At 49.6% G+C, this 25,322-nt stretch overlaps 1 protein-coding gene and 1 pseudogene across 1 annotated transcript in view; one reads left to right on the forward strand and one right to left on the reverse strand.

Moving 5' to 3' along the window:
* The first annotated feature begins 5,658 nt into the window (after window positions 1–5,658).
* NXN (nucleoredoxin) overlaps window positions 5,659–25,322 on the forward strand; it is a 188,608-nt gene continuing 168,944 nt past the window's right edge. The window contains exon 1 of the mRNA XM_030800057.1: window positions 5,659–6,103. Within this exon, the coding sequence (XP_030655917.1) occupies window positions 5,744–6,103 (360 nt within the window). The 5' untranslated portion in view covers window positions 5,659–5,743. The remainder of the gene's footprint in view (window positions 6,104–25,322) is intronic.
* Window positions 9,408–25,022, reverse strand: LOC100605194 (annotated as a pseudogene).

Genomic DNA, 25,322 nt, shown 5'->3' on the forward strand with positions numbered 1-25,322 from the left:
CTGATCAGGATGGTGGTTGCTGAAGGTTGTGTGGCTGTGGTAAAAGCACTTAAAATCAGACTGCAGTAAAGCTTGCCGTATCCATCATCTCTCCCTCCCAAGAATGATTTCTCTGTAGCCTGTGATGCTGTTTGATAGCATTTTACCCACAGTAGAACTTCTTTCAAAATTGGAGTCAGCCCCCTCAGACCTTACCGCTGCTTTATTAACTAAGTTGACGTGATGTTCTGAGTCCTTTGTTGTCATTTCAAATGTTCACAGCATCTTCCCCAGGAATAGAACCCACCTCAAGAAGGCACTGTCTTTGCTCATCTACAAGAAACAACTCCTCACCTGCTCCAGTTTGGTCATGAGATTGCAGCCATCTCAGCCACACCTTCAGGCTCCACCTCTCATTCTAGTTCTCTCATTGTTTCTACCACATCCACACTTTCTTCCTTCACGGAAGACATGTGTGATGGTTGGAATCAACTTCTTCTAAATTCCTGTTAATGTTGATATTTTGATCTTCTCCCATGAGTCACGAATTTTTTTTTTTTTTTTTTTAAGAAAAAGTCTTGCTCTGTCACCCAGGCTGGAGTGCAGTGGCACAATCACGGCTCACTGAAAGCCTCGACCTCCCGGGCTCAGGTGATCCTCCCACCTCAGCCTCCTGAGTAGCTGGGACCATGGGTGTGTGCCACCACACCCAGCTCATTTTTAAATTTTTAGTAGAGACGGGGTTTCGCCATGTTGCGCAGGCTGGTCTTCAACTCCTGACCTCAGGTGATCCACCCGCCTCGGCCTCCCACAGTGCTGGGATTCCAGGCGTGAACCACTGCGCCCGGCCCACATCATGTGTGCTACTCTTTCTAAAGACCAAGGACTGTGATTTATGAATCTTAAAAGTGACAAATATATATTTGTGCTGTGTGTATTTTGTATGACTTCATGTGCCTTCGAATGCAATTGCTGAAGAGAAAACTCTAATTTAATGTTCTCCAGAATGCGATACATGTTGAGGCTCGTTCATTCGTATTTTAAAACAATAATAATTTTCAGAATAGCCAAGTCGATTCATGTAACATCGCTAGCTAAACACCAGTGGGGACATTCTCCTTAAGTGACCCACATACACACAGAGAGAGATTTCTGTAGCCCAGAGCACACTGGCTAATTCTTCATCGGATGCCAAATGACTCCTTGGGCTTCTTATAACACCCCCTACAATTAGGATTCTGGGATCGTTTCCATTGCAAATCCCCTTTCCACACCCCTTTAAAAGGCAGCTGTGGTATTTGGCCTCTAATCAAGGCCTGCCGCATCCACAATTCTCTAAATTTTATTTATATTTCATGTGCAGTGTGTTCAAACTCTCCCTTCCCCAGGTGCCAGATGCCGGTTTGGACACACTCCAGTGGAAAGTGCTTTCCTGTAAAATAAGAAAAGTCACACACGGAACAAACCTCCTCTTTATATCAGACTTGCACCAAGTATACCAAAGTTAATGCTTGAATATTTGCAATATTTGCAGCCCCCCAAATTCCCTCTTCACCGGCTTCCACACCAAATGCCTTTTGCCCTTTGGCTGCCGTCCAGGTAAATGATGATAGCCCTTTTACATTTCTCTAGTTTTCATAATTTTGAAAGTGTCAGAGTGTAGGACTGTATCTAACACTCTTCCAGTAGTGCCTAACCCATGTGCGCAGTGCATGGGCCTTTCAGATAGGATTTGGATGAGATGATAAAACATTGTAACCCATTTACAGGATTTCAAAAGATATCCAGTAACTATATATATATATACATATATATATACTTTTTTTTTTTTTTTGAGATGGAGTCTCTCCCTGTCGCCCAGGCTGGAGTGCAGTGGCGCGATCTTGGTTCACTGCAAACTCCACCTCTTGGGTTCACGCCATTCTCCTGCCTCAGCCTCCTGAGTAGCTGGGACTATAGGTGCCCGCCACCATGTCCGGCTAATTTTTTGTATTTTTAGTAGAGACGGGGTTTCACCGTGTTAGCCAGGATGGTCTCAACCTCCTGACCTCGTGATCTGCCCGCCTCGGCCTCCCAAAGTGTTGGGATTACAGGCGTGAGTCACCTCTCCCGGCCTAGTAACTTAATATATATGATATGAGTAGCTTTAAATGTTTTCACCAAGGCCGGGCGGTGGCTCATGACTGTAATCCCAGAACTTTCGAAGGCTGAGGCGGGCGGATCACTTGAGGCCAGGAGTTTGAGACCAGCCTGGCCAGTATGGTGAAAACCCCGTCTCTTAAAAATACAAAAAATTGGCCAGGCGTCTTGGCAGGTGCCTGTAATCCCAGCTACTCCGGAGGCTGAGGCAGGGAATTGCTTAAACCTGGAGGGGCGGAGCTTGCAGTGAGCTGAGATCGCGCCACTGCACTCCAGCCTGGGCAACAGAGCGAGACTCTGTTGCAAAAAACAAACAAACAACAAAACAAAACAAAACAAAACAAATTAGTCAGTGCATGCCAGTAATCCCAGCTACTTGGGAGGTGGTGCATGCCTGTAATCCCAGCTACTCGAGAGGCTGAGGCAGGAGAAGCACTTGAATCTGGTAGGCGGAGGTTGCAGGAGCCGAGATCGCGCCACTGCACTCCAGCCTGGGCAACAGGGTGAGAATGTCTGTAGGGACCAGCCCCACAGGGTCGGTGGGTCTCTCCCTGTGTGCGGAGACGAGAGAGTGTAGAAATAAAGACACAAAACAAAGAGATAAAAGAAAAGGCAGCTGGGCCTGGGGGACCACTACCACCAAGTCGTGGAGACCGGCAGTGGTCCCAAATGCCAGGCTGCACTGATATTTATTGGATACAAGGCAAAGGGTCAGGATAAGGAGAGTGAGCCATCTCCAATGATAGGTAAGGCCACGTGGGTCACGTGTCCACTGGACAGGTGGCCCTTCCCCGCCTGGCAGCTGAGGCAGAGAGAGAGAGAGAGACAGAGAGAAACAACTTACACCATTATTAGAGACCTTTAGTACTTTCACTAATTTACTACTGCTATCTAGAAGGCAGAGCCAGATGTACAGGATGGAACATGAAGGCGGACTAGGAGCGTGACCACTGAAGCACAGCATCACAGGGAGACGGTTAGGCCTCCGGATAACTGCGGGGAAGCCTGACTGATGTCACACCCTCCACAAGAGGTGGAGGAGTAGAGTCTTCTCTAAACTCCCCCAGGGAAAGGCAGACTCCCTTTCCCGGTCTGCTAAGTAGCGGGTGTTGTTCCTTGACACTTATGCTACCGCTAGACCACGGTCCACCTGGCAACGGGTGTCTTCCCAGACGCTGGCGTCACCGCTAGAGCAAGGAGCCCTCTGGTGGCCCTGTCTGGGCATAACAGACGGCTCACACTCTTTTCTTCTGGTCACTCCTGTGTCCCCTCAGCTCCTATCTCTGTATGGCCTGGTTTTTCCTAGGTTATGATTATAGAGTGAGGATTATTATAATATTGGAATAAAGAGTAATTGCTACAAACTAATGATTAATGATATTCGTATATAATCATACCTAAGATCTATATCTGGTATAACTATTCTTATTTTATATTTTATTATACTGGAACAGCTGGTGTCCTTGGTCTCTTGCCTGGGCACCTGGGTGCCTGGCCGCCCACGCTGTCTCAAAATAAATAAATAAATAAAGTTTTCACCAAAAAGTGATGCTTTCTGTGTGTGTTTTATAATATTGTCCCTACAGTGGCACAGACTTTCAGCATGAAAGTCTCCTAAGAATTAAGGTGGAATTCGACTTTGCAGTAGGATTCTAGCGTGTTCGAAGGCAGGCCTCCATCTAAGATCTTACCTGTGTCATAAGCAATACTAGTAGGTGACTAAGGAAGTGGATATAACTTGTAGAGACACCAATCCACTTTCCGCTCCCATCTCCACCTCTCTCTCCTGTTTTATATGGTAACATTTCACCGAGCTGAAACCCTGCACCATTCCTTATTCTACCCTAGAAAAACGGAGAACCTTCGATGTGAACACTTATGTTTTGTGCCAAAAGCTTGAAGTTATATTCTGAGGTTTAAATTAGCTCCCGCAAAGCGTCCTATCATTTGTGTATGTGGAAAGCTGCTGTAAAATAAAAGCATTGTGCCTGGTGTCGCGGCAGTGTCTTTTCACAGATGTTTGGTCGGCCTCATTTTTCACTCTTTCCATTAGGTGGCGATGGATACCCAGGAAATACCTTCCGAAGCGGCGGTGGAAGCTCTGAGAAGGGCGGGTTTTCAGCTTTTATTTTTTGCTTTCCCTGAGTCGTTAGTAGCTGATCCACACCGGCGGCCTGTTATTGTGGCTGGGCCCGGATCTGCACCTGCTTCAGGAACCAGTGGGTTGGGTTGGGGGGAGGCGCTGGGTGGCCAGAGGACTCGCCACGGACCACCTGTTTTTTGTTTTTTTTTGAGACGGAGTCTCGCTCTGTTGCCCAGGCTGGAGTGCAGTGGAGCGATCTCGGCTCACTGCAGCCTCCGTCTCCCGGGTTCACGTCATTCTCCTGCCTCAGCTTCCTGAGTTGCTGGGATTACAGGTGCCTGCCACCACACCCGGCTAATTTTTGTATTTTTAGTGTGTGTGTGTGGGGGGGGGTTCCCCATATTGGCCAGGCTGGTCTCGAACTCCTGACCTTGTGATCCACCCACCTCGGCCTCCCAAAGTGCTGGGAATTCAGGCGTGAGCCACCGCGCCCGGCCTAGATCACCTGTTTAATCCAGTTTCTCCCTAAGCATCGGGGAGCATCCTGCCAGCTGGTAGGAAAAAAAAAAAAATCTCTATAATGTTCTCAACTATCCATAGACTTGACATGAGGATGGAGCGGATTCAGGAGCACGGCCAGCATTAGTCTGGAGGCCCCGCGGCGTCCTTTGCATCCATCTGTGGGGCTGGAAAACAGATTCGCTGGAGGAAGAGGCCCCGGCGACCCCTGGACGGAAATCGCACACTGCGACGTGGCACCCTAACCCGACCCCACCAGAAGCTGCAAGGGCGTCCTCGGCCCCCTTAGAACAGCTTGGAACACACAGAGGAGTCAGTGTCCAGCCAGGCCCGGCCTGATGCAGTGAGGACGGCGGGTCCTATAAGCATCTCAGGGTCAGTGGGGCACGGAGCGGCCTAAGGGTCAGGCTTCGTGCAGGGAAAGGAGGAGGGAAAGGCCAGGGAGGAACAGGAAGAGGGGTGAAGAGCTCCGCGGGGAGGGGACGGGATCCCTAGAGGTCTGGAGGGAATTTAGAACTGGGGAGGAGAGAAAATGCGGGCCGGGCTGCAGCCCGGGAAAGCGCCGGCTTAGCGGGCCCTTCTCCTTTCTTCACTTCGGCCGCGGGCTTTCCAGGGAGAGTGCGGCGTTTCGGGTCCGGCTTCTCGCCCAAGCGGTCACCCCGGGAACCGCGGCCGGCAGCTGCGGACCCCGCCTGGGCGGAGAGCTCTGGTCTTGGCCGGCCGCAAACGGGGCGTGGCGAGTGCTGAGGGGGCGTGGCGAGGGCGGGCGGAGGGGCGTGACGAGGGCCGCCGAAGGGGCGTGGCGCGGGCCAGGGAGGGGGCGTGGCGCGGGCGGGGGAAAGGGGCGTGGCGCGGGCCGGCGGAGGGGCGTGGCGCGGGAGAGCGGAGGGGGCGTGGCGTGGGCGGCCCTAGTGGGCGGGGCTCCGCTCTCCCCAGCGCCCGCCGCCGCCGCCACCGCCTCCGCCCGCCGCGCGGACAGTGGAGCGGGGTCGCAGCCGCCTGCCCGCCCTGCGGTGGGCCAGGATGTCGGGCTTCCTGGAGGAGCTGCTCGGCGAGAAGCTGGTGACGGGCGGCGGCGAGGAGGTGGACGTGCACTCGCTGGGCGCCCGCGGCATCTCGCTGCTGGGTCTCTACTTCGGCTGCAGCCTCAGCGCCCCCTGCGCGCAGCTCAGCGCCAGCCTGGCCGCCTTCTACGGGCGCCTGCGGGGGGACGCGGCGGCCGGGCCGGGGCCGGGAGCGGGGGCCGGGGCGGCGGCGGAGCCCGAGCCGCGGCGGCGCCTGGAGATCGTCTTCGTGTCCTCGGACCAGGACCAGCGGCAGTGGCAGGACTTCGTGCGGGACATGCCGTGGCTGGCGCTGCCCTACAAGGAGAAGCACAGGAAGGTGAGCGGCGCGGGCCTCGCCGGCCCCTGCCCGCCCCTCACCCCCGTTACCCCTGCCCTTCCCCAACCCCGTTGTCCCCCTGCCCGCCCCCCACCCCCCACCCCCCGACCCCTGCCCCCAGTCCCCCGCCCCCGACCCACTGTCCTCTCCCCGCCCCCCACCCCGCCGTCCCCGCCTCTGCACCCCCTCCCCTCCCGCTCCGCGCTGTGCCCGCACCCTCATCCCAGGACCCCTCTTTGGTTCGAGTGCTGCGCTGCGCCCGCCCTGGAAAGTTGGACCCCCCTCGGGACCCCGGCTCGAGCCCCTCCGTCCGCACACGCTGGGAGCCTCGGGTGGGGGCGGCTGCGCTCGGGGATCCCGGTTCCGCGACCCCTTCACCCACGAGCAGAGGCGCCAGGAGGGGCCCCTTCCTGCCTCCGCCGCCGACCCCCGCGGATTCCCACAGTGGGGAGGGGAGGGGAGGGCGCGCGCCCCCCGCCCGTGGTGCCCAAACCAGCGCGTTTCCTTTCTGTGCGGGAGAAACCTGCCTTCCCGGAGCCCCTTCCCTGGGGACCGGGGACCTGGGGGCCGAGGCCGAGGTCAGGAGAGGCGGCCGGTGATCGCGGCCGTGGCTGTGGCCGAGAAAGGCGCTCACGGCTCTGTCTCCCGCCCCCGCCTCGCCCGCCCCAGGCTGAGTTCGCGGCCACCGGGGAGCTTTGCATTGTCTGGCCGTCCAGCCTCCTCCCCAGACGCCTCCCTTGCGCGGGAACAGCCCGGGCCGTGCGGAGCTCAGCTGCGTGGTGGCCCCGGGGTCTTCGAGTTAAGGGTTGAGCTGATCCCATCGACGCACATTGACTGGAAGAAGGAGGATTTGGGGAAATGGATACTTTGCTGTCAACTTCTCATGTCTCCCAGTTTGCTGCCGAGTTGAGTTTGGGTTTCTGAGTGTGTCCCTTGGGTGAGGATGTCTGTCTCGGTGATAATATAGCACTTCTAGGACATTTTGTAATGAATGGAGTCAGAAAAAGTTTTGGAGCGCTGTTGCTTCCTGAGTGTATCTGATGCAACGTGTGAATCCAGCCCCTTTCCCTTTTTGAGGAAAGCCTGTTTCTGGAGTGGACAGAAGGGCTATTCTGGGGGCGTTTAGTTTCCTCTGGGGAGCATGGCGAGGCGTGCCACGTGTTCCTTTTATATGTGCAGAATCTTGTTGAGAAGCGTGATTTAGATTTACTGGGAGCAAAAGGCTTATACTGTGACCCTAAATGTCTTGAGTAAATCATCCATCCCGAAGCAGTGTGAGGTAGAGATTTGAGATTTAAAGTATGAAATACAGTTGATCCGGTGCAGTTTGTAAATTTAACATTGGGAAAACGTAGGTTCACTAACCACTTAGAGGCAAGAGTTGGCATTTTTACTGCTTTTTAGGTTATTTTGCCCGTTTTGATTGACATGCTTGATATAGTATGAATATGCATGGCCAGTACTTTTTGATTCAAAATATGAGAATCCTTTGTTTTCCTTGGTGGTGGTTTTTGTGATACGTTCGTGGAGAAATAATGTTCAGAAAGTGATTTGCCAAAAAAGATTTTAATTGTTATGGCAAGTTTCTGTTGTAGACTAAAGTCTACTTAAAATAATGTCCTTATCCGGCGATACAAATGATTTCTAGCTTTGGAAAACATAGAATTATGGTAAAATGTTACAGGCTTAACAGCCTATTGTTGTGTTTTTTACTGAAGAGGAAATACATTTTTTGGATAGTAAAAATATGGAGCAAACGGATGTTTTGCAAATGCTTAGAGCTTTTTCCGAAAAAGGAGAATATTTGATAGGACATGGGCCACGGCTGGCTCTCTATACCCTGGACAGACTCTTTGCATGACGAAAAGTATTCTGCGGCCCTAGCCTGGACCTGCTGATTCCTGCGTGATGAGAACGTGGATGACACAGGGCAGACTCTCATTTGAAAATACCGTTCAGAGTGCTGGACGTGCCCAAACCCTGGTGCGTTAGCATCTTAAACATTTTATGTTTTTGTCCAGAGTTTTTCTGACTCACATCCTGTACTTTATTCTCTAAAACCAAGGAGATAGTTTCTGTCCTTGGTCGTGAACAAACCACTCAAGATCGGACCTCAGAAACATTCTTATGTTTGGAGGCTGAGGCAGGAGAATCGCTTGAACCTGGGAGGCGGAGGTTGCGGTGAGCCGAGATCACACCATTGCACCCCAGTCTAGGCAACAAGAGTGAAACTCTGTCTCAAAAAAAAAAAAAAGGAATTATTTTCCCCCTTGAAACCAAAGAGATGTGGAACAAATGCCTTTTCTGTAACTGAGTTTTTGTCGCGTTTGAAGTTAGGGTGCTTAGAAGCCTATGAGCTAATGATGCTAATTTCACCATCAGAACAAGTGAAGAGCCAGGGTTCTCCCAGCTGAGGGCACTGGATGGGTGAACACGTCTTGTTGATGGACTCTGTCCGCGTCGTTTCACCAACTATAAAAATAACTCTAGAGAAGGGAATTTTGTTTTACACTGAAGGGAAACCAGAGTTCCAGATTGCTAATTTTTTTTAAGTTCTCATTAACATTTGTTCTTTAAGCCCATGCATATACTTCTTCCCATTGGGATAACAAAGGGTATGGTTCTAATTAGTTATTGGCTGGCATTTCTCTAAAGAAAATTGAAAAATTATGGTGGGGAAAGAAAATGCTGTGTGGTATTTCTTTTTTTCTTTTATTAATTTCTCCTTTATGTAGTAGAAAAGCCTGGGGATGACCATATATGTTAAGCCTGCATTTTGCCTAGTTCCTCTCACCTTGACTGGAACTGTGAGAAAACACCAAAAAAAAAAAAAAGGAAAAAATTTTAAAAAAACATTCTTTATACAAAATTGTCCTGTTTCTGCCTGTTGTCATGGTAGGCACAAAAGTAATTGAAGCTTAATTTTTTTGGCTTCCAAAACACATATTATTTCAGCTTCCAAAACACACATTATTATATAGCTGTGCAGAAATTGTAATTAGATGGTAATAGAACTTTGAGAGCATTTATAAGAACAATTTTATCAGCAAATCTATAATGCTGAAGTTAAGGCAGTTAGACTTGTTTTAATAAGTAGGTTGGTAGATGATTTTCAGATTTCTAGAGAGAAGGAATGTGATCGATAGTTGGGAGGTGGTGAATTTAGACTTTGGGGATTTGGTCTTCCCTTCGGATTAGTATGTTACTCACCCGTCAGGACTGGAGAGGTCCATCTCTGGGATCCACTTCAGCCTCATAGAAGTGAGCAGTCTTTTGGTTTTAAAGCCACAGAGCTCAACTTTGTCTAGGCTGGATGCCTGATCAAAAACATATGGTCAGTGTGGGTGCACTGACGTCCAAGGGTGCAGACCACTGGCTTCCTCTGGACAGTTTTGTGAGGCTCTGGTGTGGCCCCAGGACTTCCTGCATGACAAAGGGGAAGAGAAAGTCTGCAGAGTCAGGGGACCCTGGTCCAGTATCCCTGGTCAGCCTGCTCCAGCCCGGGGAAGTGGAGTCTCACTCTGGCTGCTCTGGGTGGTTCTTTCAGTTCAGACTAAACGAGAAGCTTGGCTGAGAATTTACCTGAATCCCTTTGGCCCTATGGGTGGGACAAGATTTGGTAGCAACCTCAACAGTCTTACAACTCCAGCTCTGCCACCCTTCCTTGAATCCAAACACTGCAGCCAGGAAGAGAACTGTTGCTATGACACCACTGTATCTTTTCTTTGCATTCACTTTCAAGGTGGGAAAAGATGGCAAAAAGGTGCAGTTTTGAAAAGTAGGATTTTCTGCCTTCTTCATAAGAAGCCCGGACCAGCCAGGACAGGCTCCCACTGGTGACTGTGTTTCTAGGACTTGGGCCAATCTTTTAGTAATAAAGGACAACTGTTCAATTAAGAGCAGGCCGGGTGTGATGGCTCGCGTCTGTAATCCAGCACTTTGGGAGGCCAAGGTAGGGGGATCACTTGAGCCTACGAGTTTGAGACCAGCCTGGGCAACATGGTGAAACATTGTCTCTACAAAAAATAACAATTAGCCGGTCATGGTGGTGTGTACCTGTGGTCCCAGATACTCGGGAGGCTGAGGCAGGAGGATTGCTTAAACCCAGGAGGTGGAGGCTGCAGTGAGCCATGTTTGTGTCACTACACCCCAGCCTGGACAACAGAGCAAGACCCTGTCTTAAATAAATAAGTAAATAAAAATAAAGTAATAAGAGCACTGTTCCTTGAGAGGCTTTTTCTTGTTCCATTATTTGTAATATATTTTTTAATCTCTTTCTTTTTTCTCAGCATAATAAGGCAGTCTAATATATGGCTAAAAATATAGATTCTTTTGTCCTTCTGCTTGAGTTCGCGCCCCCGCTCTGCCGTTTATTAGCTGTGCGTCCTCGTGCAAGGCGCTGTACATCTCTGTGCCACACGTTCCTTTTCCATTTGTGATAATAGCACCTGCCTTATTGTTGTAAAGGCTACGTGAGATAATATACACGTGCCTGGCATATGGTAAGTGCTCAGTAAATGCTATTATTGTTTTTAGATAAATGATCATTAAGTTTAGTCATTCATTTCATAGCTTGAGCCTTGGGAATCTATCACATTACAGAACTGTAAAACTGTTATGAGGTATATATAATTTTTTTTTTTTTTGAGATGGAGTCTTGCTGTGTCGCCCAGTGGAGGCGCGGATCTGGGCTCAGTGCAAGCTCCGCCTCCGGTCACGCATTCCTGCCTCAGCTCCAGAGTAGCTGGACTAAGGCGGCCACACGCCAGCTATTTTTTTTTTTTTTAGAGACGGGTTTCACTGGTTAGCGGAGGTCCGGACTCCGACCTCAAGTGACCCCCACCCAGCTCCCAGTGGGATTACAGGCGTGAGCACCGCGGATGTTATTTTAAACTTTCAAAATGATTTACAAGCTACAAGGGATGATGAAAGCAAAAAAATGCCACAATGGCTGGCACAGTGGTCAGGCCTGTATCCAGCATTGGGGGGGGGGGGGGGTGGGTCAGGAGTCGAGACCAGTCTGGCAACATGGAAACTCCTCTACTAAAAATACAAAATTAACCAGGTGTGGTGGTGCACACCTGTACTCCCAGCTACTCGGGAGGCTGAGGCAGGAGAATCGCTTGAACCCGGGAGGCGGAGTTTGCAGTGAGCCGAGATCGAGCCACAGCACTCCAGCCTGGGTGACAGGGCAACACTCCATCTTGAAAAAAAAATTTTTTTTAAATAAAAAAAATTGCCCCACAGGCCGGGCGCGGTGGCTCACGCTTGTAATCCCAGCACTTTGGTAGGCCGAGGCGGGCGGATCATGAGGTCAGGAGATCGAGACCACGGTGAAACCCCATCTCTACTAAAAAATACAAAAAATTAGCTGGGGGTGGTGGCGGGCGCCTGTAGTCCCAGCTACTCAGAGAGGCTGAGGCAGGAGAATGGCGTGAACCCGGGAGGTGGAGCTTGCAGTGAGCCGAGATTGTGCCACTGCACTCCAGCCTGGGCGACAGAGCGAGACTCCGTCTTAAAAAAAAAAAAAAAAAAATTGCCCCACAAGAGATTATAACTGAGAAGAAAGACCTAGAAGAATGAAACAACAAAAGCAAATGAATATGGCATGATACTGGCCTTAAAGTTCTGGGATATTACTGATACTTACTGAGCTCTGTATTTATATCTGCCAATGACGTTCCAGGCTGCTGCTGATCGAGGAAGCCTGGGAAAGATTTAAGTTACTATTAAGTTACCCTTTAAGTCACCCTTGTAACTTAAAGATGATCAGGCACTCTTCTCGAGAGAAATTATGCACAAAGCAATCATTTTGTGGTTTCCCAAAGCTATTAGGTGTGTCTTCCGCTGACCCTGTTTGCTTAACTCTGGGCCACGTAGAGGTTGGAAGACTGCCGTTTCGCGTGAGAAACGGAGGGTGCCCGTCTCTGGAACCTGCCTCCCGTCCCAGCTCCGGAATGCTGCGGGATGGGTTTGCTCTGACACGTAGGCATTGCCGGTTTGGTGCTCATCTCCCCGTTAGCAGCTCAGGCCTGCCTCTGAGTAGCCGTCCACGGCTCTTGCTAATCGATTTGTCTTCTGACACGGGTTGGAATGTGAGCCAGAGCACAGAGGCAAGCCCTGGAAGTTAGGGTCACTGATTTGATTCTACTTTTTTTTTTTTTTTTTGAGACGGAGTCTTGCTCCGTCACCCAGGCTGGAGTGCAATGGCACGATCTTGGCTCACTGCAAGCTCTGCCTCCTGGGTTCAAGCGATTCTCCTGCCTCAGCCTCCCGAGTAGCTGGGACTACAGATGTGTGCCACCACACCCGGCTAATTTTTTATATTTTTAGTAGAGATGGGGTTTCACCGTGTTGGCCAGGATGGTCTTGATGTCCTGACCTCATGATCCACCCGCCTCGGCCTCCCAAAGTGCTGGGATTACAGGCGTGAGCCACCGCGCCTGGCCCTGTTTCTACTTTTTAAAATATTCCTACCTTTTGTTGGGAAGGCTTGTTGTAATGTGTGCACACATTTGAGAAAACAGGCTTTGTGCACAGCTGGGGTCGGGGGTGAACAAGCCCCTTGGGGATCTTCCTTTTTCCTGACAGGGATCAGGGTTCCAGGGCTCCAGCTCGTCCCCTTGTGAACTAGGTGGGGTCCTTCCTGCATTTCATTTTGGCCGGGAGAGCACAGGCTTGGCATAGGATGTCTTTTCTTTTTGTCTTTTTTTTTTTTTTTTTCAGATGGAGTCTCACTGCCAGGCTGGAGTGCAGTGGTGCGATCTCGGCTCACTGCAACCTCTGCCTCCCGGGTTCAAGCGATTCTCCTGCCTCAGCCTCCTGAGTAGCTGGGTTTACAGGCGCCCGCCATCACACCCAGCTAATTTTTGTATTTTTAGTAGAGATGAGGTTTCACCATGTTGGCCGGGCTGGTCTCGAACTCCCGACCTCATGTGATCCGCCCGCCTCGGCCTCTCAAAGTGCTGGGATTACAGGCATGAGCCACTGCACCCGGCCCTGTTTTTGTTTTTTAATGAGTGTTTTAAAGAGGTCTTAAATGAGCAAATGGGTATCACAGCTGGGTGAGTCCCGGCAGCTTCTTGTGCAATTGGATTGCCCTGTAATTCTGTGCTCAAAAATAGGAAAAAGCTTGACTCTCCGTTTTTGAAATGTCAAATATCTGAGTCTATTAAAAGAGTCTCAGCCAGCTGCGGTGGCTCACGCCTGTAATCCCAGCACTGTGTGAAGCCGAGGTGGGCGGATCATCTGAGGTTGGGAGTTCGAGACCAGCCTGACCAATATGGAGAAACCTTGTCTCTACTAAAAATACAAAATTAGCCGGGTGTGGTGGTGCACGCTTGTAATCTGAGCTACTGTGGAGGCTGAGGCAGGAGAATCGCTTGAACCCGGGAGGCGGAGATTGCATTGAGCTGAGATCGCACCACTGTACTCTAGCCTGGGGAACAAGAGCGAAACTCCGTCTCAAAAAAAAAAAAAAAGAGTCTGATATCTGCAGACCTATCATGCCATGCTTTAATATTTCATCATTTGCATTTCTCTAGCATCTTTCTTCCAAAGAACTCAAAATGCATGCATATTACGTCTTCCAACAACTAGTAATCAGTAGATATTCACCGTTTTAACTTTTCCAAGTATGTTAGAGTTGGAGAATTGAAGCAAAGAGCTCCGATTATTAGATCAGGGTCACAGTGTTGGATGAAAGAGCTTGGCTGAACTCCCTTAAATTCAACTTGGTCCTTCTGTTCATGGAATTGTACCTTAAAAAATATTCACATCAAACGTTCTGCATGGACGAGGAGGAGCTGCAAGCCCTCTTCACGTGGCTTTCTTCCTCTAGGTGTGCAGGGACCGCTCTGAGATAAGACAGAGGTAGTTGAACGGCTTGAAACATTCGCTGGCTGCTTGGAAGGCACGAGAGCGAGAACCTCTTCTCTCTTGCTGCCTTTTTCCATGGTGCTGTTTTTTTTTCTAAGAGCCTTTTTAATATTTGGCTTTTTTTTAGTTCCGCCAGTGAAGTGCCCCCAACTCCCCCTTCATCCTGTGGAAAGCCTGCAGGCTGCTCCAGTGCTATTTGTTCAGAGACAAAATTGAACTTCAGGTATCCTGCCGAGATCCTAGGACTAAATCAGTCCTCCCTTTTATGAGGTTTGCAGAAACTGCCGTTCCAACTTCCAGTGAAATCTCAAACCTGTGCTTTCTGCTCCACGACGAGGCAGAAGCCCCAGTGCCGTTACTCGGGAGTGAGACCCGTCGTGGAAGCTTTTGTTCTGTGGCCTCCGTGATTAAAAGCAAACGTAAATTTTCTGCGGCTTGCCGGTCATAACTCTTGGACCAGATACACATCGTATTTTTGTATGAACTACATCAGAAAATCCTTTTAAAAAAACAACGTAAGCTTCACTTCGTCGCTCCCTTCTATCCAATCCGTCAGCCTCTCCCCCTGCTCCCCGGGGTCTCTAGTACAGGCACCAATTACAGGTAAATTCAAGTACTGTTTCTACAGTTAATGCCGGTTTTATCTCAGATCGTTGTTGAATAGTCACCAAATGGTGTGGTGAGTTCTGCTGTCCTGGGGATAGGGTTTTCTCTTTGTTTTCCTGGGAGAATTTCATCCAGATGCATCAGTTCTACAGTTTTTTTAATTTGTCTTCTTTTGGTCAATATCCCTGGGATAAAAATCTAAATGGATTTAGTCTGTTTAAAATCAGAACGCGTTGCTTTTTCTCCCGTTAAACGTGATCTGGTCAAGACGGTTTTCTTTTGATCGTGGTGGCTCACAGCACAGCTGCCTCATCTGTTACTCATTTTTCAGGTTTTGATGTGAAATCGGAAGATTGGGTGGGACCACGGGCAATAGGGAAAAATCGCAGTGTGACCGCCAGAGCCCCGAATAGGCGTGAATGTAGCTGTGAGTGCGCGTTTTCCAGCTCATGATCCTTCAAAAATACTCCATTATTATATGTGAATATTTAAAGTGTGTTGCCTAGTAGACGAAGAATATAGACTGGAAATCCAGATCCAGGTTTCCTGAGTTTGAAACTTGGCTGTTTCCGGGAGTGTGACTTTGGGGCCGGTTATGGAATTTCTGTGTCTCTAGTTTCCTGGGGAGTAAAATGGAGATAATGGTACCCGCCTCTTAGGGTGGTTGTAAAGGATTGAATGACATAATATTTGACAAGTACTTAGGATAGTGCCTGGTGCATAGCACGTGCCATTTAAATGTTTACCCCAGGCGCTTCGGTATTCACTCCACATTTTATGGTTATTTGGATTATAAGAGAGAGGAATTCAGCCTTTTTACCTCTTTGTACTCCTCCCCGATTCCAAAGCACCTAGTTATTTATTTGCATCTAGAGACTGTCGCAGAACCTGGTTTCTCTTCATTTTTTGTTTCTTTTCTTTCTTTTCTTTTTCTTTTTTTTTTTTTTTTTTGAGACCGTGTCTCCCTCTGTTGCCCAGGCTGGAGTGCGGTGGTACGATCTCAGCTCACTGTGACCTCTGCCTCTTAGGTTCAAGCGATACTCCTGCCTCAGCCTCCTGAGTAGCTGGGATTACAGGTGCCCGCCACCACCCCTGCCTAATTTTTGTATTATTAATAAAGACAGAGTTTCACCATCTTGACCAGGCTGGTCTTGAACTCCTGACCTCAAGTGATCCTCAGCCTCTCAGCATGCTGGGATTACAGGTGTGAGCCACCATGCCTGGCTAATTTTTTGTATTTTTAGTAGAGATGGAGTTTCACCATATTAGCCAGGATGGTCTTGATCTCCTGACCTCATGACCCACCTGCCTCGGCCTCCCAAAGTGCTGGGATGATAGTTGGTTTGTTTGAATCCAAATAAAATTTGCCCATTACATTTGGTAGCTGTATCCCTTAAGCCTCTTTTAACCTATAGTTTCCCTTCCCTGCTTTTCCTTGCAATTTATTTGTTGTTCTTATCCATTTAACTTGGTTCTGTCCCTGGATCTGCCTCCTTGCCACATTCCTGAACTTTTCTGAGCTCTGTTTTCTGCCTTATCTAGGTGTGTAGAATATCGGCTCCTGGGTTCAGAAGGGTCTGAGTTTCCTGTGGGTGAGAGGTCCAGATATAGGTCAGCTTTAGGCCCGGCTGGCACAGATGCCGTCCTGGGGCGGGTCCTTGCCCATCTCCCCACCCCACTTGTCTCGGCCCTGGCCTCTGGCAGGCTGTTTCTCATCTCCTGGTGGCCTGAGGACCACCGGCAGTTCTGAGTCTGCTTCCTGTCCTCCCAGACTCCCAGCAGCAGGAGTCTGGCATGGTCGCCCTTGATCCCATAACTGGTCACTATGGCCGGGATGTGTAAAGATGAAAGGGCCAAGCCTGGGTCGTGTCCGCACCTGTGTAGCTGGAGGCTGGGGTCCCAAGCCAGGTGGACTGAGCCTCAGGCCCGGGGGCTGTGGGGGGCTTGTCAAGAAAAATCAGGGTGTGTTACTGAGGGAGTGTGGCCCCTACGGTCACCCTCTCTGTGTGGGGTGTTTCCAGTGACCCCAACACACCATCTCCTGAGGAACTCCGTGCTGACCTCAGCCGTCCTCTCCCAGGGGACCGCTGGGCCGTGAAGAACTGCAGACAACTCTTCTCTTTCCCCAGGGAGAATCCCCTGGTTCTTGCAGCATTTCTCCTGTGACATGGGTTCACGTTTCCCCCCTACCCAGGCCATTCATATCCAAGCGCCCTCCAAGTTTGTCTGCCCCACCCCCCAACAGTCATCCCCCACCTGAATGCAGGCTCCAGTGTGGTCTGCCCAGGCACAGAGGGCAGCTGGCTGCCCCACCTCCTTTGTCGCCCAATCTTTTGGCTTCCCTGGGCCACGTTGGAAGAAGAATTGTGTTGGGCCACACATAAAATATGCGAACACTGGCCGGGCATGGTGGCTCATGCCTGTATTCCCAGCACTTTGGGAGGCTGAAGTGGACGGATCACCTGAGGTCAGGAGTTCGAGACCAGCCTGACCAACACGGAGAAACCCTGTCTCTACTAAAAATACAAAATTAGTCAGGTATGGTGGCGCATGCCTGTAATCCCAACTACTCGGGAGGCTGAGGCAGGCGAATCATTTGAACCCTGGAAGCGGAGGTTGTGGTGAGCCAAATTCGCGCCATTGCACTCCAGCCTGGGTAACAAGAGCGAAACTCCATCTCAAAAGAAAAAAAAAAAATGCTAACACTAATGATAGCTGATGAGCTAAAAAATACAAATAGCAAAAAAATCTCATAATGTTTTAAGAAAGTTTACAGATTTGTTTTGGGCCCCGTTCAAAGCTGTCCTGGGCCACATGCGTCTGCATGCTGTGGGTTGGACAAGCTTGTTCTAGATCTTATCTAGACTTCTGTTACCATGCCGCGAAATCTCATCACATTCACTTTTCTTTTTGTTTTTTGAGACGGAGTTTTGCTCTTGTTGCCCAGGCTGGAATGCAGCGGTGCAATCTCGGCTCACTGCAGCCTCCGCCTCCCAGGTTCAAGTGATTCTCCTGCCTTAGCCTCCCAAGTAGCTGGGATTACAGGTGTGCGCCACCACACCCAGCTAATTTTTTGTATTTTTAGTACAGACAGGGTTTCACCATGTTGGTCAGGCTAGTCTCGAACTCCTGACTTCGTGATCTGCCCGCCTGTGCCTCCCAAAGTGCTGGGATTATAGGTACGAGTCACCGCGCCCTGCCTGTCGAAGTCACGCCATTCTCCTGCCTAAGCCTCCCAAGTAGCTGGGACTACAGGCTGATGTGATCACCTACAGTAATCAGAGCCCCTTCCTAGCTTTGTGTTATGTGGTCCCTCCTAGACCCTTGTTTATACAAGCAGCTGATAAAAATGTTGATTAGCCTGAGTCTGGGGATAGAGTCGGGGGGCATGCCGCCAGACACCTTCTCCAGGCTAGGAGAAGTCTGTTAGTCAGTTGCTCAACTGTCTTCAAATCCAGCTGATTCCAAACTTGCCCTAATTGGATTATGATTCAGCCCACATTCCTCAGTGTGATCAGCATGTTTATCGTAGGAGGCCTTCGCAGACAGCTTGCTATCACTTACATAGTTCCTATTGATAGTTTTCAAGGAAAGATAGTCTGAAATGACGTGTGTTCGGTGAGTGCATGCTTGCTTCTAACAGATCCCTTTTCCTAAGTGTGTGCAATAACTAAAGTAAGCCGGAAGGTCTGTTGAAGGGTTGATGTCGAGTCCAGCTCTGCCGTCTGCAGAGTCGCCCACTTTTGTCTTTTTGAAAATCGAGACTCCCTCCATCGGTGGGTTGCTGGTCACGAAATCACGGACGACGGTTAAGTGAGCTTAAGGCCCACGTTCTCCGTCTCGGATGTAATCTGAGAACTGCTCTATCCACTGGGCATGTGTGGAGTGTGGGTACAATTGTTTCCTGCAGAGGACCCTGTGGGAATAGCTGGCTAGATACGCCCAATAGTCAGTGTGCGGTTGAGAGTCCCCCATTTGTCCAGAAGGCCCAGAGCTTGTACTTCCTGAAGGCCGTGTGGTAATCCTGACTGCCCTGCCCTCTACCCAACACCCCTCTTCCCCCATCCTCTCATTAGGGCATTAATGGAGCCTGAGGGAGTCTTTTCCTTAATACCATTCTCTCCATCACACACAGGATGCGAATCCCGCTGGCTAATTAAGTGTGGCATCTTGTTTCAGAATTATCCATAGACAGTCACTAGCTGCAAAGCAGCCCAGCGTCCTTGTGCCGATAGATCCGTTTTTCTTACTATTTTAGGGTGACTCAGTCCATTTATTTTGCAAATTTTACCTTACGTTGAAATAGATTTGTTTTCTTACGCAAGTGTCTTTGGCCACCTGAAGTTACACACAGATCTGTTACATAGATTGCGCTTTGGCACCTAAGGATTCTGACGTTTCAGATGTAGGCGTGAGGCTGAATTGGAATTAAATGCCTTCAAACATTTTCCTGGGGGAAGTCAGTTTCCTAAATTTGCGGAAAGTCCCTGGCTTCAACTCTTGGATACGTCGCTTTAAGCTTTTTACAAATGTTCTTAAGAATAAAATGCTACTTAATACCACGTGAACATACTCTCTTTCATTTGGATTTGCGGAAAGTATTAATTTGCAGAGACTGGGGTGGAACACTCTAGTTCTGAAGCGCTTTTTGAAGCCCTTCTTAGCTGTGAAGAAGTTAGTGACATTTTTTTCTGAGATCGTCTGAATCTGTTCTGCCCCTGAGCCAATAGTTCAGGCAAATAGCGATCCTTAGAACAAAACACGGCATATGTTCATGAGGAGACAGGGATTTATTTGTCTCTGTATATACAGCACAAATTATGGCTTTCCTGCTTACTGTTTACATTAAAAAGCCATTTATATTCTTCTGCTCAGCATGGCTTCATATGCCATGTTTCTCTGTGTTCACTGTTTTCCATCTGCAAGAGAGAGCCAGCATTTTTTGTTTTTGTTTTTGAGACGGAGTCTCGCTCTGTCGCCCAGGCTGGAGTGCAGTGGCGCGATCTGGGCTCACTGCAAGCTCCGCCTCCCGGGTTCACGCCATTCTCCTGCCTCAGCCTCCCGAGTAGCTGGGACTACAGGCGCCCCCACCACGCCCGGCTAATTTTTTGTATTTTTAGTAGAGATGGATAGTAATCCATTAGTAACATGGATAACATCCATGTTAGCCAGGATGGTCTCTATCTCCTGACTTCATGATCTGCCTGCCTTGGCCTCCCAAAGTGCTGGGATTACAGGCAGGAGCCACCGCACCCGGCCCAGCATTTTGTTTATTAACTGTAACAATAATCCTTCTTCCAAAGATAGCATCACTGTTGTAGTGTCTTGTATGTTTTTCCAGAAAAACAATAGGCATATACTGCATATGAAAATACGTACGCTTAAATGGTTTTTTGCGCACATCGATTTAGCATTTTTTTCTTAATTTTTTCCTTTTTGTTCTTTTTACCCTGAGACAGAGTCTTGTTCTGTCGCCCAGGCTGGAGTGCAGTGGTGCGATCTTGGCTCACTGCAACCTCCGCCTCCTGGTTTCAAGCAATCCTCCCACCTCAGCCTCCTGAGTAGCGGGAACTCCAGGTGTGTGTGTCCCACCACACCGGACTGATGTTTTTATTTTTTGTAGAGGAGGGTTTCACTATTTTGCCCAAGGTGGTCTCGAACTCCTGGCCTCAAGCGATCCGCCTGCTTCGGCTCCCCAAAATGCTGGGATTACATATGTGAGCCACTGCAGCCAGCCCAGATTTAGCATTTTAAGTTAACTGTTATTTTCTGGAAGGGCAGTACGTTAAAAAAAAACTTCAAATAAAATGAAAGAGGTGTGTGTGTGCGTGTGTGTGTGTGTGTCCCAGTACCTATACCTTTTTTTTTTTTTTTTTTAAATCAGGCCTTTTAAATGGGTCTTGCTTATATCCTCGGCTAACCTGACAGGTGCTGCTTTTTCTGTCTCAGGTGGGTAGAGGCTCAAAATGTCAGTGCATGCCTCTCTGATAACCTTGTGTGATTTCTGCCTTGACAATGAACCCAATACAGTTAGAGACAAGGAATAGAATCCCTCAAACCACCGCTCTCCTTAGAAGGAAAATGTCTCAGGCTGATGTGCCCCCTAAGTACAGCAGGCGAAGGAGGCCTTTGAAAGCCGCTTCCCCGTCCTTAGAGAGGGGCCCCTCTGGGACTGATGGAAAGCAGTGAGAAGACGGTGTCTGTGAAACTCCCACCGCTGGGCTCTGCCGTTTGGATAAGCTGAGAGGCTCATTCTCTGAGGCTGTCAGTCTTCGCTTCCAAGCGTATTCAGATGTATATGGGGACAAAAGCCTTCTCCGTGCTGGGCACTTGTATTATGCTGTGGCTTTTGTGGGGGACTAGTATTAGGCAACTTGTATTTAATATAGATTTTTTTACTTACTGAGGTGTGCTGTATTTTTAGAAAACCCACCACACCTTAAATCCAAAGTTATGAAATAGATAAATTCAGGGACAGTTAACATTTTTAAAATCTAATATTTATTTATTTACATTGAGACGGGGTTATGAGACTGGGTAATTTTTCTATTTTTGGTAGAGACAGGGTTTTACCATGTTGTCCAGGCTGGTCTCGAACTCCTGGACTCAAGTGATCCACCTGCTTCCACCTCCCAAAGTCTTGGGATTACAGGTGTGAGTCACCGGGCCCGGCTGGGAATACTCTTCTTATCACAGAAGGATCTTCATTTTGTTAGGCAATATGCCTAGTTGTTTCAGATTGTGAGCCCCTAAGAGGCGTTCAACCTGTGATTGCCTCTGCATGGGAAAACTCACCTGCAGTGTCTCAGGAATGCATCTATTGCTTTGAGAAAAGTGTACAAATATGATGTCAAAAGTCTTCTCACCTAATATTACACACAACTCTCCCCCGTTTTCCTGAATGTTCCTTCTTTTCTTTTTCTTCTTCTTTTTTTTTTTTTTTTTGAGACAGAATCTCACTTTGTTGCCCAGGCTGGAGTGCAGTGGCGCGATCTCGGCTCACTGCAAGCTCCACCTCCCAGATTCAAGTGATTCTCCTGCCTCAGCCTCCTGAGTAGCTGGGATTACAGGCACCCACCACCACGCCCAGCTAATTTTTGTATTTTTAGTAGAGATGGGGTTTCACCATCTTGGCCAGACTGGTCTTGAACTCCTGACCTCAGATGATCCACCTGCCTCGGCCTCCCAAAGTGCTGGGATTACAGGCTTGAGCCACCGCGCCTGGCCAGTTTTTGCTGGAATATAGAGCTGTAGACCTATACTGGACATACTGCATCCAGAAAAGCGAGATCCCAAATTATACATGATACCATGATTATAGATGGCACTGTGTTAAACAGATACATAAAAAGGAAGATTGAAGTAAATACCCCCATTGCTTATTGTTATGTTAGGTGGTGGCCTCCGTGGGTGGTGGGTTTCTAATTCCCACATGTTCTAAATGTAATCACTTGATTATTCCATTTTTTTTTAAAGATGGAGTCTTGCTCTGTCGCCCAGGCTGGAGTGCAGTGGTGCAATCTCGGCTCACTGCAACCTCTGCCCCCCGGGTTCAAGCAGTTCTCCTGCCTCAGCCTCCCAAGTAGCTGTGATTACAGGCACCTGTTATCATGCCCAGCTAATTTTGTATTTTTAGTAGAGATGGGGTTTCACCGTGTTGGCCCAGCTGGTCTTGAACTCCTGACCTCAAGTAATCTGCCCGCCTCCGCCTCCCAAAGTGCTGGGATTACAGGCGTGAGCCACCACACCCAGCTCTGTTTTTTTTTTTTTTTTTTTTTATACGGAGTCTCACTCTTGTTCCCCAGGCTAGAGTGCAGTGGTGCGATCTAAGATCACTGCAACCTCCACCTCCCGGGTTTAAATGATCCTCCTGCCTCAGCCTCCGGAGTAGCTGGGATCGCAGGTGCCCACCACCATGCCCAACTAATTTTTGTATTTTAGTAGAAAGGGTTTCACCATGTTGGCCAGGCTGGTCTCGAACTCCTGACCTCAAGTAATCCGCCCGCCTCAGCCTCCCAAAGTGCTGGGATTATAGGTGTGAGCCACCGCGCCTGGCCTGTTTCACCCCCCCTTTTTTTTTTTCTCACTTCCGAAGTCCTTTATTGGGCCGGTGAGGCTGGAGCTTCCCTGGGAGTGGGGTCCCAGTCTGGAGTCCTCAGGCCGGTGGCGCCCTGCCCATTCTCCCGCTCTGGCCAGGGCAGGCAGCCTCTGTGCAACTCCACACGACTCCACGTACTCCCAGCCCTCCTTGGAGTGCTCGCGGGCCTGGGAGGGGCCGACAGAGCTGTGATGACGCCTGCATTCCAGGAGTCATGGAGGGGAAAGGAAATCTTTGGAGGGGCTGGGAGCTGGGGTATCTGCAGGCCTGTCTGCTGACACACGTACTGGCTGAACTGGTACGTGGTGGGGGAACCACCTCTCCAGCCTTCTGTAGGGGCGCTCGGCTCTTGTTGCTGGGCCCCAGCAGCTCCTGGCCATACATCAGGTAGACGGCGCCTCCAGCCACACCTCCCGTCATGAGAACCTCGTCAGCGACCACACCACGGCCACCGTGGTCCTTTGGGTCCGCCCGCATCCACATGATTCTTTCTTCAAGATGAAAGAACTCGTGTCGTGTGTGTGTGTGTGTGTGTGTTTCTTTTTTAAAGACGGTCTCAGGCTGTCACCCAGGCTGGAGCACAGTAATGTGATCACTCACTGCAGTCTTGACCTTCTGGGCTCAAGCGATCCTCCCACCTCAGCCCCCTGAGAAGCTGAGACTACAGGAGCTCACCACCTCCCCAGCTAATTTTTACTTTATTTTATTTTATTTTATTTTGAGACAGAGTCTCGCTCTGTCGCCTGGGCTGGAGTTCAGTGGCGCAATCTCGGCTCACTGCAACCTCCGCCTCAGTGATTCTGCCGCCTCAGCCTCCTGAGTAGCTGGGATCACAGGCACCTGCCACCACGCCCGCCTAATTTTTGTATTTTTAGTAGAGACAGGGTTCACCACGTTGGCCAGGCTGGTCTCGAACTCCTGATCTCAGGTGATCCGCCCGCCTCGGCCTCCCAAAGTGCTGGGATGATAGGAGTGAGCTAATTTTTAAGATTAATTTTTGTAGAGATGGAGTCCTGCTATGTTGCCCAGGCTGGTTTCGAACGCCTAGCCTCAAGCGATCCTCCTGTTTCACCCTCCCCAAGCGCTGGGATGACAGGTGCGAGCCACCACTGCGCCCGGCTGCTTCCAGTTTTTGAGGGCTTTGCTTTAGTGTAGGGTTAGCCCCAGTCAGCACGTTAGCATTTTCGGAAGACGAGTAACCTTGCTCACCATCGTGTCTTGTTGGGCAGAGGCACCGGGGAAAGGACCAGCTGGCAGCCACCTCCTGCAAGAAAAGCCTTCTGGAAAGAAGAACGTGCAAATGACCTTTTCAAACGAGGGGGAGGGCAGTCCAGTGGATTAAGAAAGAGAGATATTCCAGATATAAATAACCGTGTGGGAAGGAAGGGGAAAGTTGAGACGGGGAGGGTTCATTTGATCCTGCCGAGGCGCCTACGGGCAAGAGGATGCATGTTTGGAAACTGATGAGTGATGGAGGCTGCCCGTGCTCCGTGGAAACTTTTCCACGTTCTCTGAGGAAAACAAAGATTCCCTTGGTAGATCCCCAGGAACAGACATTCTGGGCGATGCTGACGTGGGGGTGTGATTTCCGTGTGAAGACTGAGAAGATGACCGCAGGGGTCTGTTTGCAAGGTGAGAGCTGCCTGTCTCGGGTCTGGGCTTGGAATGAGAAAGAGGGTCTGGGTTCCAGACATGCCACAGGACAGGAAACAGGTGCTTTTTGTACCAAGGAGGTTTGACCTCCTTGACAGGATAGGAAACAGGTGCTTTTGACCAAGGACGCCACACTCAAACCAAAGAACCTTCTGCTTGGCCAGGTTGCAGAAATGCTTTTATTTTAGTTTTTTTTGAGATGGAGTCTGGCTCTGTCGCCCAGGCTGGAGTGCAATGGCTTGATCTTGGCTCACTGCAACCTCCACCTCCCGTGTTCAAGCGATTCTCCTGCCTCAGCCTCCCGAGTAGCTGGGACTATAGGCATGCACCACCACGCCCAGGTAATTTTTGTATTTAGTAGAGATGGTGTTTCACCATCTTGGCCAGGCTGGTCTTGAACTCCTGACCTCATGATCCATCCGCTTCGACCTCCCAAAGTGCTGGGATGACCGCAGTGAGCGCCTGCGCCCGGCCCATTAATGCATTTTCTATCAGCTTCCTTAGAGCACAGAGAAGATCCCGGGGGTTCCTGGCTTCTGTGTGTTAAGTAGAGGAAAGGAAATTCCTCTTGGTGTTTTCCACACGGTGTAGTGTTGGGGGAGGGGGGTGGTGACAGGGATGAGGACACTCTCAAGGTAGATTTTTTCATAGTATGTGCTCATATTACACAAATCACCTTTGCATGCTCGTTGCCTTGTCTCAGCTCCACCAGGCCCCTGCCAGTCACATGTTTTCTGAGCATCTCACTGGCCTCAGGCAGTTTCAGGATGCAGAGAAATAAATGACTGAGTCCCAGCTTTCAAAGGCATATATAATTAAGCTTGGGAGATAAGGCATGAAATATATATACATATAAATTTAGAGTTTTTTCTGAGTGATGACCATGATTTTGGTTCTAAAAGGACTGGAGTTGCCCGCGGGAGCTCTGAGAACAGAGGGGCCAGCCTCTCTCCTGGATGACCTGGTTCTGATCCATCTTTCCCA

This window comes from Nomascus leucogenys, chromosome 19 (assembly GCF_006542625.1).
Source record: "Nomascus leucogenys isolate Asia chromosome 19, Asia_NLE_v1, whole genome shotgun sequence".
In the NCBI taxonomy this organism is placed as follows: Eukaryota; Metazoa; Chordata; class Mammalia; order Primates; family Hylobatidae; genus Nomascus; species Nomascus leucogenys.